Source organism: Phaethon aethereus, assembly GCF_964289735.1.
Source record: "Phaethon aethereus genome assembly, chromosome: 1".
In the NCBI taxonomy this organism is placed as follows: Eukaryota; Metazoa; Chordata; class Aves; order Phaethontiformes; family Phaethontidae; genus Phaethon; species Phaethon aethereus.
The window spans coordinates 63,426,713-63,446,846 of record NC_138575.1 but is presented as its reverse complement, the minus strand read 5'-3'; the positions used below and the strand labels follow the sequence as shown (position 1 = coordinate 63,446,846).

Below are 20,134 nucleotides of genomic sequence, written 5' to 3'. Positions count from 1 at the left end.
CCTTCTGTTTTGCTGACTGTATCTGTCAAGTTTTAATGATATGATTGCTTAAAGAAATCCCTTCTGTCCCAGCCTGCACGGTCCATACTTTTATATGATATGCTTTTAATGGAAATGTTTGTTTTCATTTACTATGAGCTTGCTTGAACTTTGATTTGACACTTACATAGCAACAACTCTGTAAATATATACAAAATTCTCAAATGTATTCATTAAAGATTTTCTCCCTATTACAATTTTATGTACCTTGCTCTAGATAATGAGTATAGGTTTAATTTTAAATCTTAACCAAAGATGTGTCCCTCCATATAGCATATCTTTCTCAGCCAAGGAAAATCATATTCTATATACACTGATGTAATTTGAAGTACTTTTACGGAGATAATTTGAAGTCACTGTTTTTTTTATTTCCCTCCTTGCCCATCTTATCCTTACAGCAAAAAGACCTTTAACTAAATTTCCCTTTTTTTTTTCCTTCATAGAGTTGATGTAACTGAAGTTCAGATAGCCATAACAATACTGATCTTGATATCTGCATATGGTGGAACAGCAATATGGGACTATAAGGTAAGTGTATTAAGTATTCCGAGTTCCTGTTGAGTTTTCAGGTCCTCTTAAGTGTTCACAGTTCCTGAGGTATTTGAAGCTACCTTCAGCAAGTTCCCTCAACACCTACTAGTTATCTAATGTTCTGTTTTAGCTTATTGTACAAATGTAGGTTATTTTTATGTTGTAGTTAACTTAGATATAATAGTGTGACTTCCTATGCACAAATTTAGAGCTACATTAGAAGAAAAAAAGACCCCATCTGCCACATACAAACATTTGATCTGGAACTATACTCTGCAGATACTTAAGCTTTAACAAGTAGGTTTTGTTCTAGTTTTATTTCTTTTTTATATTTTATTGTAAGACATACATTTCTGTTCAGTTAGGTGATTTATAGGATGCTTTATTTTAAAATTTAAAGATTAAATACTTTAACAAAACCATGGGATGAAGTTAGGGGGTTTTTGGTTAAGTAATCCATATTTACGTGCCAATGGAGATGTACTGATTTTTAACAGTTATGTCACAGCTCACATAAATGTAAATATCTATATTTAAAGAATTTTTTTCTGTGCAAAAGCATTTCCCAATCTCTGGCTTTTATTCTGATCTTTAAAGACGCGCTTCAGTGGACAGGATCAAAAGTATATTAGACAAACGTCCTCATCCTTTCTAGGATCTTTACTCAGAAATGTATAGTTCTGCTTGGTTACAGCACATAGAAGAGCTGAGACCATTCCATGCTATCGATAACCAATGCAGATTAATCTAAATTCAAATTAACTCACAAGTTTACTCAGCAATTAAGAAACGTTTAGCTAAACTTTGTTTCATTTCCCTATCCTGCAGGACACTTTTATTCTGTTTTTCAAACAGCTTATTTTCATGTTGGAAAATAAAGTAGGTGCATTAGACTTTAATTATGATTGACTTTCCTTCAGTATTAAAATCTGTGGTAGTTATGCTGTATCTCAAAACAATCTATATTCAAAAATACAGTCAACGGTTTCAATTTATTACTACTACTTTTTTTTAAATCCTCTGCTGCCTTTGGAAGTTTCCTTGAAACTGCAATTGATTCTGAAAGGTAAATGTTTAATTAAAGTTTTTATCTGGAGATTTTTCTAAATGCAAAGATACAGCGTACAAATAACATGTATCAAAACACAAAGCCTGCAGATGGTGTTTCTGTTTCCTGTGGTTTAGTCCTGTGTTACCCGGTGAAACAGAAGGAACTATCGTTCTCCCCCCCTCTCATGCCTTGGTGATGCAGTAGTCTGTGTCAAGTTTTCGTTTATGTAGTAAAAATATGCAAAGAACATCGTAAGGACAAACACAGTAAGATTTAGCTGAATTTCAAGACGAGAACTTAAGTACTCAAAAGTTGAGTTTAAACACTACGAAAGAAATTTGTCATCTCCTTAGAAGGGAAGAAAATTCCAAACACTGTCCTCCTGACCGTGTTCCTGGGAAAGCAAGTGTTCAAATAAAACAATTGTTTAGTAGGTATCAGTAGTTTTTTAATCACTTTTCAAAAAGGTGTTATCCTTAACTTTTAGTATCTTTCTCTTGTTTTTCCTGCTCAGGTCCCTTTGGTGGGCTTAGAACTGAAGTTCCTTGCAGTTTTTGGCATTCTGTGTGGAACAGCACTTTCTTTTTTCAATTACTTCCGTGTCATCTTTGGTGGAGGGGTTGGAAAGAATGGATCTACAATAGCAGTAAGTTGCTTTAAAAATCTCAGTGCAGTTTGAATAGTTTATGCCCATGATTTATTGCATTTCAGATGATCGTAAGGGTTTTCTCTGTTTAAGCATTTAAGCAGACAAGTATATGAGTGTTGGATGGCTAAAGCAAAGACTTCATTATCTGCCTTCTCTCTGCCTGTTACTGCATTTCTTCTGTCACAGGAACCAGCAAAGAATTTTCTTACAAAATTGATTACTGGTCACTGCAAAGGATACTAACAGCATTGGCATAATGCTAATGGACTTTCCCTGAGTTTTGACAATGCTGGGTTTGTTTTAATGGTATTTGCAATAAGTATAAAATCTGGACCTTAATGCATGCCCAAAGCCTAAGACAAATTTTCTGTCCATTTGTATTTCAGGGAACAAGTGTTCTCTCGCCAGGCCTGCACATTGGACTACTTATCATACTGGCCATTATGATCTATAAAAAGTCTACAACTCAGCTGTTTGAAAAACATTCTTGTCTGTATGTCTTGACATTTGGATTTGTGAATGCTAAAATCTCACAGAAATTGGTGGTAAGGAACCTTGTTTCAGTCCTAAACCTCCTAAAACTAAAATGGTTCTTGGTTTTACGCTTGCTGGATCAGTGGGCACTGCACATTTTCCCATTCTGCTCTGCCACTATATTACTAGTTTCATTGTGCCCAAGACACTGAACTAGACTCAGGCTCCTACAGAGAGATTATATATGACACTGATGCAAAGACATACTTTGTGTTGAAGGTATTGGTTAGAACTTTCATTTTTAACTTACTCTTAGAAATACAGTGTCTGTCCTTAACATCATAACTCTGGTCCCTCAAGCCTTACTAATGGTGCTGTGACTTTTGATTTAATTATCTGGACTAGGAATTTACTTTAATCATTAAAATGAAGAGTTTTTTTTATCTTTATCTCTTTTGTAATTAAAAACCTCATCAGTGGATTAAAAAAAATAAAATCTGCCTTACTACATATTTGCTAACAACAGTAATGCAGCCAGCTTATTTTTATTCCCCACCCCCCCCCCAGCATGACATTTTTCAAACACTAGAAAACAGGTATTTTACAGACTGTCTTGCTGAGTAGAGTTCACCTAGTGAGCTACTAACTTGGTGCAAGAGAGGGAATGCTCATAAAGAAGACTGAGAGCCTCAAGATTGAACTTGAGGCAGTTCATCTATTCTGTCAAACACCTTATTTGCCTTGCTCATTCAGAGCACCCCTGGGTCCTCGTAACCAGCAGTCATCGCTGTACGTATGTCGACTCACTCACGGACACTTCTGAGCAAACCATATTTCCCTTGATGCTTTAGGTGTAACTTTGAGGGTAGTTGCTCCAAAGGCAAATCTGTAAAGGTAGTGGGGAGAGGATTTTGTGGGTTTAGCGCGCTCAGTTTTCTGATACTATTTCAGGAGGCCTTGTCTTTCAGGCACTCCAGAGCGAGTAACTGCAGTAAAAACTTAAGGCGTGAACAGGCAGGAGGCCCAGTGGAGACATGAGCCACGGTTTGCGCGGTTTTTGTGGATGTGCCAGAGCTGCGCCATGGGCGCTAACCCTGCATAGCTGTTGCACGTCATGCCAAGACATGAGCCAGGAACCGATTGCTGCCTGCAGCAGATCCCTTTAGCAGGAGTGGTGCATCCTTAGCTGGCTTAGAGTGGAAGCCTTTGTCAGCTCTGTTCTGGATGTAAGCCTTTGTGGTTTGTCCTGTCTTTAGACTGGGACACCCACAGGCTTTTCTGTGAATTTTGCTGTTCAGCATAGAGTTGAACATTATTTATATTGTGCTAAGAGACCACTTTGTTCACAGGAACCTCTCAGTACCTTAATCATACTTGCCAAGTATCCACAAGCAAGGAAGCAAGGAATGACAGGGTGATTTCTTATGGCAAACTTGGCACCTAGACTACTTTCCTTCTGCCATGTTTGAGCTTCCTGGTATGGACTCTTCATATGTCCTTTATTAGGTCTCCAACTTCTTACAAAAAACCTCTTCCTCTGCCTCTCAATTAAAGGTGAGTTTAAGTTGTCTCTAAGAATGCTAAACATGGAAGGGTCAGGGGGTGTGTGGGGAATAGATTCCCTCCCTCCACCCCTAGCAATCTTCTTCTGTTGGTCATTCTGTAAAGTGTCTCTGTGCGTACATCACTGTGGTGGGTTGACCGTGGCTGAATGCCAGGTGCCCACCAAAGCTGCTCTGTCACTCCCTGCCTCAGCTGGGCAGGGGAGAGAAAATACAGCAAGAAGCTTGTGGGTCAAGATAAGGGCAGGGAGAGATCAGTCAGCAATTACCATTGTAGGCAAAACAGACTTGACTTGGGGAAATTAGTTTAATTTATTGCAATCAAAATCAGAGTAGAGATAATGAGAACTAAAACCAAATCTTAAAACACCTTCCCCCCACCTCTCCCTTCTTCCCAGGCTCACTTTTGCCCCGATTTCTCTACTACCTCCTCCCCCGAGCAGCGCAGGGGGACGGGGAATGGGGTATGTGGTCAGTTCATCACACGTTGTCTCTGCTGCTCCTTCTTCCTCAGGGGGAGGACTCCTCACACTCTTCCCCAGCTCCAGTGTAGGGTCCCTCCCATGGGAGACAGTCCTCCATGAATTTCTCCACCATGAGTCCTTCCCACAGGCTGCAGTTCTTCACAAACTGCTCCAGCTTGGGTCCCTTCCACGGGGTTACAAGTCCTGCCAGCAAAAACCTGCTCCAGCGCAGGCTCCTCTCTCCACAGGGCCACAGGTCCTGCCAGGAGCGTGCTCCAGCATGGGCCTCCCCCAGAGTCACAGCCTCCTTCAGGCATCCACCTGCTCCAGCGCAGGGCCCTCCACAGGCTGCAAGTGGATATCTGCTCCACCGTGAAGCTTCACAGGCTGCAGGGGGACAGCCTGCCTCACCGTGGTCTTCACCATGGGCTGCAGGGGAATCTCTGCTCCAGTGCCTGGAGCACCTCCTGCCCCTCCTTCTGCACTGACCTCGGTGTCTGCAGACCTGTTTCTCTCACATATTCTCACTGCTCTCTCCAGCCGCAATTGCTGTGTGCCAGTTTTTTTTCTCCTTCTTAAATCTGTTATCTCAGAGGCGCTACCACCGTTGCCGAAGGCCTCGGCCTTAGCCAGCGGCAGGTCTGTCTTGGAACGGGCTCCTGTTGGCTCTATCATCAGACACAGGGAAAGCTTCTAGCAGCTTCTCACAGGAGCCACCCCTGCAGCCTCCCTGCTACCAAAACCTTGCCACACAAACCCAATACAATCACTGTCTCTACCAAACAATGAAAACTAGTCTTGTCACCTAAGCAAAAGCCTAGTTTCTAGTTAGCTTTTGGCTAAGTAAAGCCAAAATTTTTAAGTTAGACTTGAAAACATTTAATGTGAATAGTGTTCATTTTCAGTAATACACTTGCATAGTCTTACCCTCAAATACAGAACTGAAACTACTGCAAGTAGCTAAAATGCACCGGTATGGATGTAACTTACAACAAAACACTGAAGGACGCATACACATGTCTTATGTAATGAAGCCAACAAATACCAACTCATAACTCAAATAGCAGTTATCACTGATTAAAATACTATATATTGATTGCATAACCTGGGAAGAGGTTACTTGATCCTTGGGAAAGAAACTGGTGGGGAGCAGCTGGCCCTGAAGCGTTTGTGAAGCCCTTGGCTGGCCTGCTGATCGCTTCCTAAGAACTCTGGACAGCAGGCTGTTGCTGGGCAAGGATATTGTGCCGGTTTGCCGGTAGTTACACTGATCTTGCAGTGATAATTTTTGTGGTCTTTTTCTTTTTTTTTTTTTTTTACCACAGGTGGCTCACATGACAAAAAGTGAAATCTGTCTTCAGGACACTGCATTTATTGGGCCAGGACTTCTGTTTTTGGACCAGTACTTCAACAGTTTCGTTGATGAATATATTGTTCTATGGATAGCATTGGTAAGCATTTTGTTTTATACTTTTCATTTGGAGCATACTTAAAGGAATGGATTGAAAACTGTCCCTGTCATTCTGCTCTGCCATTTCTGACTTGCTCAGATTTCAGCTGTTGCTGTGGAGGGAGTGCCAGGATACCATGTAAACATGTAGGGAGCTGATTGGCTTGCTTTCCTTGGAACAGAGATGTGAAAGTAAATTTCAGATCTCTCTTGTAATTATGCTTTAGTCTAGGTAGTTTGTTTAAAGTTACTCTGCAAAGTGCAGACTAACCTTTGTTTATCAAACTTTGTAAGTGTTTAGTGCTGTTTGGTTTTTGGGTTTTGGGGTTTGTTTGGGTTGGTTTGTTTTTCTTCTAAACTAGACCACTCTATGTTAAAATGCTTGTTAAACTTGTTACTTGGATAGATTCTGATTAAAGTACAGCTGAATTTATGGTAGGGACAATTTAAAAAATGGATTTTTTTTAATCTGTTCTGTTCTGTTCTTTTGAAGTTCATATCCTTGTTTGATATGCTGAGATATGCCACTGGTGTATGCCTACAGATTGCTGCTCATCTTCATATACATGTCTTCAGAATTCCATCTCATCAAGCTCCTGAACAGGTTCAAAACCATAATGACTGATTAAATAGGTCAAGGACAAGAGAAGAAGCAGTTAGGGGAATGTTGAATGAAGCAGCCTCTCTTTTTTTTGGGAAGACAGATTAAGCTTTTCAAGAAAATAGTTTTATGAGACAGCTCACTTTATCCCACATATTACCAGATGTTAGAATTACAAACTACAAAGTCCTGCAGATTCTATTGTAATTGTTACTTTTGAACCAGGATGTATTTCCCCCTGTGTTTTAGACATTGCAGCTGTTATTTCATACCATGAATACCGTATTTGAAACTTTTGCCATTTCCTGTTAGGTAATATTAATTCTGTACTTCTGGTCTGGTGAATGTAAACTGCAAACCAAGGTGCTACCAACCAGAATTTGAAGAGGAATTTCACTTTTCCCTAGACCAAGTGACTAATCTTCTAGCATTAGTTTCCAAAGTCTTCTCGGAGCTGCTGTGAAGTGGTAGTCAGAGGTATCAGTGAATACAGTACTGCATTATTAACACTGGTAAAATGAGGCATCCATGAGGTAAAACTACTCCTTAATCTCTGTTCTGGTATTTCTAAAGAACAAGCTACTGGATCAGTAGGAGGAAGGAGGTATAGCTCAGGGAAATTTTCTTCTATTTCAAAATACTCTTATGAGTGCCTTTAGGATTCATGCATTCTTTAATATCTAAGTACATAACCTACTGTTATTAAATGCAATTGTAGCTTGTAATTTCTTTCAAGGCCAGTTTCTGGTTTTGTGGTCATAATAAGGTTTGCCTCATTGTGCTCCATCATTATCTAGACTATGAGGATACTAGCTTTACCTACCCTGACTTGTGTCTGTGAAACTGCAGAAGTGAATGACAAAGTTCACTGATAAACTTAAATGACTGTGACTGTTTCACTGTGACAATGCAACCTACCCCTATGTAATTCCCTCTGAAGTATGTTTGCTATTGCTGCATTCATTTAATTTATTATCTATCTAATTTGTCTTGTAGCTATCACTGTACTCTATCCAAACAAAACTGCATGGTACTAAACCCTAATGTAAACCTCTCCAGAACAGAAACACTATCAGCCCTTCTCTTTCTTTAAGAACAGACCTAGCTGAAGGGCTGCTGTTGTCATTAGAGAAAAGCTGAATGAAGGTAGCTTATTATCTGTATGAGCAAATCATGACTTGCACAGAGACCCTATAAGCTTAAGCTCCTTTAAAGAGGTACTACTTGAATATGATTTTTGTAAAAAGCTGTTGCATGTGTTCATTACCACTTTAAGTTGCTGATGTGTAGCTGAGCTGTGAGTTCATGAAGTCCTTCCTGAACTGTACAATAAAAAATGCTATGGTTTGTTTTAAAAATATTACCACTGCAGTTTCTTAGCTGCACATTAATTCAAAAAGACTTCCTGAGGTGTTCAAGGAACTTCAGAAGTGGTGTACTGTCTGCTAAATTTGGAGGGAATAAAACACCATCTACCACACTCCTGCCCTAAGGAGGATATACTGATAACTTGAGGGATAACTGTAACAGTTACTGCCAAAGGACTAGCACTCTAAGGGACTAATATAAATTCCAAATGAATCCTCCTGCTCGTTTCAGGCTGGGAAAGACACAGTATCTACACCCGAACTGAGCCTGAACCCAGGCCACGGGCAAATAGAAGAGAAGATGGTAAAGACCATTTCAGTTTGTCTGAATATTGTAAACAAATTAACCACCTCATGAAAAGACATAGGTGACTTTTTTAGAGTGAGAAGGTTTGGTTCCCCAGAATGCTCAAAAATGTGTCATGCAGTAGTAGGTATAAGTAGTTTTAAGAATATGATTGAGGTATGTGGATGATAGGAAACTAATGCAGAAATCATTCAGAAAACCAGAAACATGAGGCAATACTAACAAATGAAACCAGAAACATGAGGCAATGCTAACAAATAACCTAGTACTGAAGATAGGAAGCAAAAACTGTTAACTGTATTTCATAGCATCATCTAATTATCCTGAGAGGGCTGAGACTCAGCAGCATAGTTGCAAATTAGCATAGTTACCTGTTACCCACCAGAGGCCCATATTGCCTCATACATCATTCTTGCAATGTAGCCTCTGTGTTTGCTCCTTCCCTGAGGCCCAACAGGTGCAGAACAAAAAGAACTCCATACCCATTGTGTTTTCAACTTCAGTTGCCACCTAATAGTTGAAGTTTCCGTAAGTTAGCCATCACTAATCTGGCTCCCAGAACTGGAGAACCATCATCAAATGACTTGATTCCAAACTAAAAATTTTAGTAAGCTGAGGGGAAGAATCTCTATGTCCTGGTTTTGAAACACATTGTTATGAAAACATCACATTTGTGCGTGTGGGTGTGTGGATGGTTTTTGTTTTATCCACTATGGTATTAAATCTAAGCATTAAATATGTTAGGAACTACCTAATTAGTAAAAGTGGATATTCAGGCATAATGGTTTTCTGTAAAAACAAACTGCATGCAAGCTAAGCTGATTGTTTAATTTATACCGATTGACTGTAATGAGATATATGAAAGAAACATGCTTTATCCTTAAAACTTAGGCCTCCCTATTCTAGTCATTTGGAATTGCAAACAGTAATACTCCATCTCAAAGGCTTGCAATAACTTGTACTAAATAAATGAGCTAGCTAGTTCTAGCAGAGGTTCTACAAGAACTATATACCCCAAAACACATAATGTTTAATTATGTTTACTTGAGCAGATGTCATCTAAAGTTATAATAGTCAGCTCATCATGCTACTAAAGAAACCTGCTTTTTGGACAAATTACAGCAGTTCAGTAATCTTTTACTAGTACAAAGATATTACAATGCCTAGCCTAACGAAAGAGTTAACAAAATTTAATTTAATTTAATGCAATACACATCATTAAACAATCTTACATGAGGTATGTCATACTCTGAACTTTTATAACTGCTGATATGTCAGCAGACTAAATGTTGAAGATAGGAAAATCTTAAAGTCTGCAGCTTGTGAAAAATGCTTCTATTATTTGCACAATGTACCCAAAGGCCTGAAGTTATTATGTAAAATATGGGTAATGCATTTTTCGTTAATTCTGCCTTTTGTTACAATTTGGCATTATAAGAAGTGAAACAATTTAAACAGTCCAATGCTATTGAAAGTGAGTATTAAATTGTTAAAGATTAACTGGACAGACAGTAAATGGTTTGGGGTCCATACCACCCCTCCCCACACCCCTAAAGTAATAAATATACTAATATCCATTCTTATAACATTATCAGACACAAGATTAGAACAATCCATGAAAGTGTTTAATAGGAACTTTAAAACATTTAAATCTTAACATACTTCTCTATGGCTAATGCCTATACTTGTATCATGTTACTTAGGTACAAGTTGTTTCTCCATTGAGCCATCAGAATAACATGGACTGAAGAGACTTGCGAACAGTTGCCATCTCCTGCTGTTGCTGTTACAAGAAAAGGAGATAATACTGAACAAATGCCGTATTAATATGATTCCTTTGAGCTAATTAAAAGAATGTCAAATGACTTTTTTTTATAGAATGTTCTATTTTTGCATTTAACTTCTTCATCGATGTGATACTTACGGTGTCCATCATAATCTTCTTCTGCAACATAGCCATTTCTTTGCGAAGTTCGCTTTGTGCACCAGCTAGAAGATTTTCATTGCTCTTCTCCAGCTCTTCCATGCTCTGAAGTTAAGGATAATCTTAATTCATAATGGTTCAATGTCAAAAGGTTAATTTAAAACAAACCAACCATTATTCAGACTACAGTTTAATTTTTACAGCAGCAGTCATCATTGATAATTGATTAGTTTTGTCACAAACTTGACAAATCATACAGGACTTTGTACTCCAGTCTACATTCCTGTTTCAACAATATGGACCCTGTGAAGGAAACTGTCCCTTCCATTCAGCATCTGTGAGGTCTCAGCTAGTTATCCCGCATTTCAATAAAGATAAGAGTTCTACAAGAAAAGATTAAACAGACATCTGTCAGGAATGATAGGGGTTTAATATTACAACAACCTTGTACTAAGACTTGAAGTAAGGACTGTAACACCTGTTGGATTTCCTTCTTTTTGCACACTTCTGCCCAAATAAGCGAAGTAAAGCTTGCTGCTTATCTTCCCTTTTGTACGTACAATTATGCCTAACTCTATGTACGTGTGTAGTTGCATTTTCCTTCACTTGGATTTAGTTAAGCTTATTTGAAGCTTGATTTCTACCTTTTGATCTTCTTTGAAGACAAAAATCAAAGTAATACTTGTCCTTCTGTTCAGTTTTTCATCTTTGATGAAGACATTTTTGACATTTTGGAACAGTTATTATTTATTAATGCTTCTGTAATATCCTCTGTACATTTCGACTATCTTAAACTAAGAGTTGCTCTATTTCAGATTTACTTTTTTGAAGCTACCAGACTTGAAAAAACCAAACCAAACATATCATAACTAACTGAAATTTCAAAAAGGGACCAGTTAGGAAATGACTTGAACAAAAATTAAGGTTTGTTAGAAACTGACAGACTTGAATCTGCCTCATGTACCAGTATATACTGGGGGCCACACACTTTTCAGCTTGGCAGAAAAGGACCTGGGGGTCCTGGTGGACACCAAGCTGAACATAAGCCAGCAGTGTGCCACTGCAGCAAAGACAGGTAACAGTCTCCTAGGTTGCATTAGGACAGCTGTTGCCAGCAGGTCAAGGGAGGTGATCTTTCTTTCCACTCTACTCACTACTGGTGAGACCACACCTGGAGTGCTGTGTCCAGTTCCAGACTCCTCAGTACAAGAGAGACATGGGCTTACTGGATAGAGCCCAACAAAGGGCCATGAAGATGATCAAGGGACAGCAGCATTTCTCTTATGAGGAAAGGCTGAGAGAGCTGGGACTGTTCAGCCTGGAGAAGAGAAGGCTCAGGGGGGGTCTTATCTATATACATAAATACCAGAAGGGCTCTTCAGAGAGCCCTTCTTCAGAGACCAGAGGCAATGGGCACAAATTGAAAACATAGGAGGTTCCGTCTGAACACCAGGAAACAGTTTTTTACTGTGAGGGTGACTGAGCACTGGAACAGGTTGCCCAGAGAGGCTGTGGAGTCTCCATCTTTAGAGATATTCAAAAGCCATCTGGATGTAAGTCCGGGGCAACTGACTCTAGGCCACCCTGCTGTACCACCTGCTGGCTGGACCAGACAACCTCCAGAGGTCCCTTCCCACCTCAGCCCTTCACAGGTTCTATGGTACTGTGCCTCTGCATTCATTATAAAACCAATTGTTAATTTTTCTCACCGTTTAGATTTCTAATACCTTACTTCGAAAAACAGTGGGGGAAGGAAATTTGTTTAAAAAAACAAAAAGCCAAAACACACTGCAGTTTATCAGTATGAATCATGTGTTTAAAATAAATTATCTCTGTAAGCACTGTCCAAAAAATGGTGTTTGTAGGGACTCCCAGCAAATACAAAAATTATGCATAAAGCAACAGGAAAGTTAAACGGGACTGATTACATAACCATCCAGCTGGGCTTGTTTTCACTATAAATCATTATGTCCGTCAGATTCTTCCTGTTGACATTTTAATGAATGCTTACCTTGAATACTACATTACAGAAAGGAGAACCCTTTCTAATGAATGTTGCTCAGGAAGAGATGGAGTTCTAACTGGGCAATTTTAAGGGAATTACAGTTAATTTTCTTCAAGGGTCACTTTCCTTACATGAAGCAGCAATAGCTAAAAAGGTTAGTGACAGAAAAAAAATGGTATCTAATTCTCATTATGGGAGATGCACCTTCCAGCAGTAATAAAAGCCGTTAATTGCAGCCTAAGATGTATTTTTAATAAATTGTGAAGTTTCACTTTTTTAAATACATTCCAAAAATCCAAGGGTATAATCAAGACAAAATCCTGATGATTTAACTGACCTATATAACCTTTGAACTGGTACAAAACATTGTTCTGTTTAGAAAGTATGCTCTGAGGGTTGTGGTTAAATATTTGAAACAGGTGAGCCAATGGGATCCCCGTGAGAATACATTTAACTATTATAATTAATATTAATTATATTAAATAATTTATTAAACAGATGCAATCTGTATGCATGTGTAGAGAGAACAAGCCATGTTCTTAACAAATAAGGGAAAGATGCTAACATGAATATTCATGCAAGGCTGTTATTTTCCTTAAATGAACCTCAAATCTCTGTATTTCATAAAGGTTGAATTAATGCAGCTTTCTTATGTGATGCGATAAGGATCAGCTGACTTCTAAGAAGAAAATTTACTGTACCTTTAAGAATTGCTCATAGAGTTGCTTAATGGTTTTCAGTCTCTGACTTTGAACTATTCTTGCCTGTTGAAAAACTTTTTGTTGCTGACGAAACATATTCTGAAGCAGAAGCAAAGAAAAAAATAATCACATTAGTTAACCAAAAGCGCTCAAACAGCAACACTATTGTCCTTTATTAGAATCAGAAATTATGCCTTCACTGGAAATCTGGGTCATGTAATGTAGATCTCTGCCTAGAGAGTTATCCTTGTTCTTATTAATTAAAGAAAGACTGAAGACTGGATTAAGCCCTGAGCCACCTCTTGAGATCCCTTCCAACCTGATTTATCCCTATGAGATCCTATGAGGATTGCTATCCAATGCAGTTCTCGAGGGTATCCCAGGGAAATATGCCGCCTAGGGAAAAGCTAAACTTGGCAAATGTGTTGGAAGTACAAATACAGCAACATCATGTGATTACATTCCATTGTATAGCTCCTATTCCCTTCCAGTGATCAAATTCTCATGCATTTATAATATGCAGGCATATTTTTAAGCAACGCATGCTAAAAGACAACTACACTACTTTAGTCCTTATTTCCCTGAATCCAAAGGCTATGGATGCATAGAAACAGCACAGATCTTTCTTATCTATAAATGGTCTTGGCTCTTCTTAAGTCATATGCTGGCCTAGGGCATCACTCATTGCCATTTATAAACTTTATGCAATAAAGTTGATAAATGCACCCCCTTCACTTTAAAATATATCCCAAAACTTTAACATATTTATAGTCTGAGAGCCACCAGACTTGAATGAATTTTTTTAATCAAGAGGCAAACAATCATATGTTTGTTTAAACTACATAAAGTGTTGTTACACTTCGTGAGTGTCTAATCAACAGTATTTCCTCCTTGTGAAAATACCGTGAAACTCATGCCATGCTGGAAACCCACCGCTATTTTTTCTTCCTGCTCCTCTGCTTTTTGCACATCTACATCCCATTGCTGAAATAAAGTCAGGAACTGCTGGGAGAACTCATGATTGAGCTTCTGCCTATAAATAGACACTAGCCGTAAGTATGACAAATGCTATGAAGAATTACAAGGAAAGCTAAAGTTCAACACACACACAGAGTAGAAAGGAGCTGGACTAGATAAAGAAACAGGTTGTTTTGACATCTGGCCTTAACTGAATACTGTATGTTTTGAAAAACTGAGCACACATACATATATACACACACACACACACACACTTTCTAAGTGAATGCGGATTATATACATAGGAGGAGATGGCACTCATACAAAACTTGTGTTTAAAAAAAATTACAACAGCTTTTATTCCTAACAGTGCCAGGTTTTCTGAGATTTACTGTGTTTTTCTAATCCAACTATAGATCTTGGCTTTAACAGAAGGGGTTTATAGTGAAAAACTGACTACCTCATTTATTAGTTCATTATGCTGTAGTTTCTATCTATGTAAACTTAAATTTTGTCAAGTTTCAAATACATATGTATGAATCCACCAAGTTACAAGTATTGCCGACTTTCAGTTTTTAGCTGTCTCATTTTTCAGTTTGCTCTACCTGTAGTATCAGATGTAGTAATTAAATATGCCTTAAGAGGCAAGAGGAGTGTTATGTAGGGTGAAATTTATTTACAGTATGAAAATGAAAATTACTTTCTTTCTTAACCAGAATGGTATAAAAATTTTACTGAACATTTTTCAGTTTTCAAGTACAAACAGAAAATTCCAACTGAAGTGGAAAAAATAAAAACATTGGTTTAAAAGACAAAAATAACATCAAAGGTCATTTTCCATAAAGATAAAGGAAAAGTAAAGCCAGCTCTTTAAGGTACCTTGCTTTCAAAATTCCAAATCTTAAGTTTGTCCATTCAAAAGAGAATGCACTATGCTAAACTATTACTGTCAATTTAACCAAGTGGACACAACTGGAGGCAGCAGAAACAGAGGACTTGAGCAGATGTTTAGTAGATACACTGCTTGCTATTTAACTGCAAGAAGATGGATCAACTATCCATGCTGTGACACAAAAGGGAATTTGATTTCAGAGGTTTGAAAAACAAGGTTAAATGCTACCTTTGCTCCTGCTGTGATTTCCAAACATGTTCAATCTTCTGGTTACTGGTTTTGAGTGAGGCTTTCGTATACATTTCTAATCTTTTCCTCTTAGCTAAGAGAGCCTTGTTAATGTCAGCTAAAAATCAAAACAGTATTTAGAAATTAAGCATACAGAGATACATTGTGCCTTTTATTAAAAATGCTGATGTGTTACACTTTGGAGAAGCAAATGAGGTGTGTTCTAATGGAAAGAAGCTAACGTGATCTGGGCTCCTGGATGCTGTGTTTGGCGCATCCCTCAACCTGCTGTTGGTACTGGTGCGAGTGCTGCTTCCCTAAGCCCCCCATACGTCCTAACCAACACCCGGCCTCTGGATTTGCAGCTACTCCTTGCCCAGCCCCATCAGCTACTCTAGTACCTGCTTTGAGTCCCACCTTCCTCTGGGGCTAGACTAAATTGGACCTACCATGATGCGATTCAGCTTTTGCTACTTTCATTCTGGGCAGGACACTAGTGGGTGTGGTGCCAGACTGGCTCTGAGCAGACACACAGTGAACTGAAACTGTCCAGCGGTTTGAACTCAGGGTTGCTGGAGCACTTCCATTATGTACATTTGAATCTGTTCCGTCCACGCTGACATCATGTGTTCCCCTACTGATTATTATGGTTCAGCATGCACTTCTAACATATCATCCATACAATAAGCACACATATATGCTTGAAACACTAGAAGCACTATCCAATCAGTTCACACTGCATCGCTGCAAACATTGTATATGGACATCTCGCAGTCTGTAAATTCTCCACTCAAAGCTAGATACCTTGCACAAACCTGACTGAGTACAGACATCTTGCTCCTTCCTCTGGTATCTAATGATATTTTAGTCACACCATCAAAATCCTCATTAGTTTGGCTGCATGACTGCAGTGCCAGCTCAGTTTCCAGACCTTCAAAGAATTTAGTTATGCTGACACTTTTTAGTTTTTTCCTAGCAAAACCACAAGTTTCAGGGTAATACTCAAATTACTTAGATTTCAGAAATAAAGGTAGTATGTGATTACCATCACTGTGAACATAATGAATGAATGACAAACTATTTTTCATACTTCGTAGAGACTTAGTACTTTAAAAGTTTTCAAGTTAGTATAAGTTAGTATGTTTGTTCCCCTTTAATTTACATTTGGAGATTTAACAAACAAATCACAGCTTAAGCTTAATACAGCAATTTCTTTTCCTTCTCACTGTAGATTTCAGAAAACATCTGTCAAACCTCTGTTTCTAATTTGCTGAGGCATCTGTCCCTGCCAATGACAAACCTATTATTATCAAATTACATATTTTTGAGCAGACAGCATCCCCTCTCTGATCCATTCATTTTCCTTCCTTCCATCCTGTTTTTGACTCTTCAATAACCAGCAGTCCTAGCTTTTTAACATTGAAATCCTCCTCCTATCTAGATTGCTAAATCTACAATAGCATTATAATATGTACCTTAACAGCGTGGATTAACGAATTCCTTCAACTCCTCATTCACTTTAAGATTAACAGGCAGGTAATGACTGTGTACAGCATTTTCTTATATGTATAATGAAAGTATTAACCAGCTACTGAGTATATAGTACTTGTATTAAGAGGGTTTCCCTTCCCTCCACAGCTTTTTGATGTGTTATTACACTCTGTTGTGTATTATAAATTCTTTACAAGCGAAATGTCTTTTTTCTTTAAGCTGTCAGCTGAAAATTTAACTGTAAGTCAAGCCATCTGAGGATCTGATTACGATTAAACTAAATCCAACTAGGTGACATGCATTAAGTCTCTCATCACTAGATGAGTGGCATTACTTACCCTCATTCTTTAGCTTACTACAAACGTGTACTCTTCCTGACTGCTGAAATTCTCTTTTCTACTGATTCCCTGATCTCTGATTTATGAAGGTGTGGAGTACATACTACTCTCTAGGTCATTCTGTATCACAACTACAATACACTTGCAAAATTCCTTGTCTAGAATTAGAACTATTTGTTCTATTTAGCTGCTTATATTAATACTTGCATGCCCCTATTTTCTCACTCAAGTCTTGCAATCCCCGGTCTCTTCTACCGCATTGTAACAAAAAATTGAGTAGGAACAGCAGCTAACTCACACTGTCCTTTTTCTCTACAATATGACTACCTCTTACAACTCATCTTAAAATAGGAATTGACACTCATGCATCTTTCCCTTTTTCCTTTGTAATTACCTACACTAATACTTGCCTCTCACTTTTTATGTCATTATTTCTTTCTCTTTGGTCTACTTAGATACAACTTTTTTTCTGAAAACTGGCTTTTTTCAGAAACACTGAAAAATGCTACAAAGACTGGTCATTTTATGTAAATCTTGAAAGTTATTTTATGGTAAGGAATCACTACCAATTCCACAACTTAAACATGAATCGTTTTTTAATTTATTAGAATGTAAACATACTTACCTCCAAATCTTTCCAGCATATTCTGTACTTCACCCCTACAAAACAGTGTATAAAATTTTTATTTGTCCATTTTCTGACTTTAGAATAAGACCTGTTGTGTATGCTTAAAACTAATTTAATTACGTGCCTGTTACTTGTAAGCAGTGACAGAGCTGCTACTGTTCTACAAGATAAAAAAATTACACTCCTTTTCTCCTCCTTCGAGAGGTCTCTTTTTTAGACTAGTTTGCTGCTTTGTTAAAAATGTACTAGAATTTATTAATTTACTCCCCAGTAAAAAGGCAGTATTAGGCATTTAAAGGGTCCTGAGTCGGGAAGGACAGTAAATAAAATTAATTACTCCCTATAAAAAAAAAAAGAAAAATATTTGGAACATCAAATGAAAACAAGTCCATCACAATTAGCCTGACTGGCACAGTACGAAAAATCCAAGACAAATAATACCAGGCTTGCTTTTACAACACTTTTAAGATGATAACACCAATGTATAAGGCAGTGGTACAATAGCTGATGAGTCCAAAAAAGGAACATGGTGGGTAAAGAAAATGTTTATCTTGTTTTTATATCACTTTCTTTTTTGAAGAGTAAAAAAAAAGATAAAGAAAAAAAGTATATCTTCAACTCAACAGCTATAATCTTGCTAAAAACTATGTCAAAATATACTTTTTTGTTTTATTTACACTGTTCATAAATATTGAATTTTGTAAGATTTATTTGTAAAATTATTTTTCATGCAATTGTTGGATCATTTAAAGTACTGTTAATATCTTTAAGCAACTTTATCAGAGGGAAGAAAATTAATGAAATTATCAACGATTTAGGATAAAACTTACATCATCTTTTGAAAGAAACAAGAATTGTAAGAACATGTACAAATATATCAGTATTCTCAAAAGCATCTACAAAGAAACTGCAGAATTACTAACTTTTAAACATTAAATTTTCTCTTTTTACCTACAACTACAGTATTATCTGTCACTTGATTTTTGAATCAAATACTAAAAAAAAAAAACAAAACAAAAAAACCCAAACCAAATCTCAAGCAAAACAAGCATAGTGAATACCTGAAATTGGTATCTATGTAAGACTTGCTTATTTTGGGGAAAAAAAAAAAATCCTAGCCTTACCCCACATCATCTGGAACCACATGAGTAGCCACCAAAGGTCTTTTCTTTCCATGCTTGTCCATTACTGGTGTTTCGCCTTAATATAAATTTCAAAAAGCTTTACAAAAATATATTTTTGGGGGTGATTTGAATTATTAAGTGTAATTACTTTTCTGTAACGCCACTTCTCTGAACATGTGTCGTGGGTTTCTGTTCCCATCCATAACACATGCAGCTCTTAAAACTTTGAATCATGAGTTGACAAATGGTGGTGAATTGTTCTGCAAGGCTAGATTTGAGCTGGCACTGCTGTCAGTTCCTCTAGACTGGTCTCAAACAGCTTTAGTTTCTCTTTCCACTCTTTAGTTTCTCTGTTCACTACTATACAATTACTCCCAACTCACTCAGAAAGGCAAAAATAATGTAAAAATTGAAAAAGCCCAATCTGTAAGAATTTCATTTTACTGTTAAATAAGTAATGAAATTGTGTACTCTGACCTTTAAAAAAGCAAAATCACAAATAGTAATATTCTTTCCAAAAAATAAAAACCCTTGGGTGTCAGATTTCTAAGCCCAGAGATAACTGCTGAAAGACAAAAATACAGCAATGGAGTAACATCAAACCTTACAAAAAACTATCTCATGATGAATGAGAACTGCGTTTTTAAGCGAAGTCCACTTCTTCATGACACTCCCTCAAAATCAAACAAGAATCCCTTGGTTGACTTCTTTTCTTTTTTCCTCAGCTTTCTCTGCTTCTTCCCCTTTCTCTTCAAGTCAGATTCATCCTGAAGTACTCTTAACCCTGCCAGCATTAAGACTCCAACTACCCTACCCGCCTCAACACTCCATACAAGTGAGCAGAGCTCTTCTTCTGTTCCATCCTGATCACAGAATGTTATATGCAGCCAGGTGATAAAAGGATATGGCATTAAAATAAAGTCACAAAATCATGTAACAAAATCCTACTCTATTAAAGACTCCACCTATAATTTGAAGACATAATAGTGCACTATACAGAGCTATTCTATTGTGTTCTCTTCCCTTACCAATCAAAATTACACAGTAGGAGGCTGGCAGTCACAAACATTGTGAACCATGCTTAGTCCGACACTTGCTAACATGGAAGTGTCTTCATTTCTGTTCATTGTTAGAAGTATTATAACCTTCACTTCTAAAAAAAACAAACAAAGAAATCACATAAGCACCTTCTCTAATATCTTCCTCTGATCCACTCAGCTCTTTTCTTTCCTCCTGAAAGTCATAGGCAGGTATCGCTTGAACTTCCTGTGCTGGTTTACCAGCTTTTCCTCCATGCTTTCTTCCTGATGGTGCCATAATGAGAATTTCTTCCTACTGAAACAGTATACTG

At 37.7% G+C, this 20,134-nt stretch overlaps 2 protein-coding genes across 2 annotated transcripts in view; one reads left to right on the top strand and one right to left on the bottom strand.

The window, feature by feature from the left end:
• Positions 1-10,243, top strand: part of CHPT1 (choline phosphotransferase 1) — a gene marked incomplete at its 3' end in the record, with an annotated part of 24,723 nt that extends 14,480 nt beyond the window's left edge. Inside the window, exons 4-9 of the mRNA XM_082012063.1 lie at positions 483-567; positions 2,136-2,267; positions 2,657-2,815; positions 6,096-6,221; positions 6,714-6,824; positions 10,199-10,243. Of these exons, the coding sequence (XP_081868189.1) occupies positions 483-567; positions 2,136-2,267; positions 2,657-2,815; positions 6,096-6,221; positions 6,714-6,824; positions 10,199-10,243 (658 nt within the window). The remainder of the gene's footprint in view (positions 1-482; positions 568-2,135; positions 2,268-2,656; positions 2,816-6,095; positions 6,222-6,713; positions 6,825-10,198) is intronic.
• Positions 10,225-20,134, bottom strand: SYCP3 (synaptonemal complex protein 3; the record flags this gene model as incomplete). Its single annotated transcript, XM_082012074.1, has 8 exons — positions 19,971-20,134; positions 18,784-18,859; positions 17,657-17,691; positions 15,203-15,320; positions 14,059-14,158; positions 13,126-13,224; positions 10,420-10,524; positions 10,225-10,278 (listed from the first exon to the last, which is right to left on the bottom strand). Exons 1-8 carry the CDS (start codon positions 20,098-20,100, stop codon positions 10,225-10,227), a joined length of 717 nt encoding a protein of 238 aa, XP_081868200.1. The 5' UTR covers positions 20,101-20,134.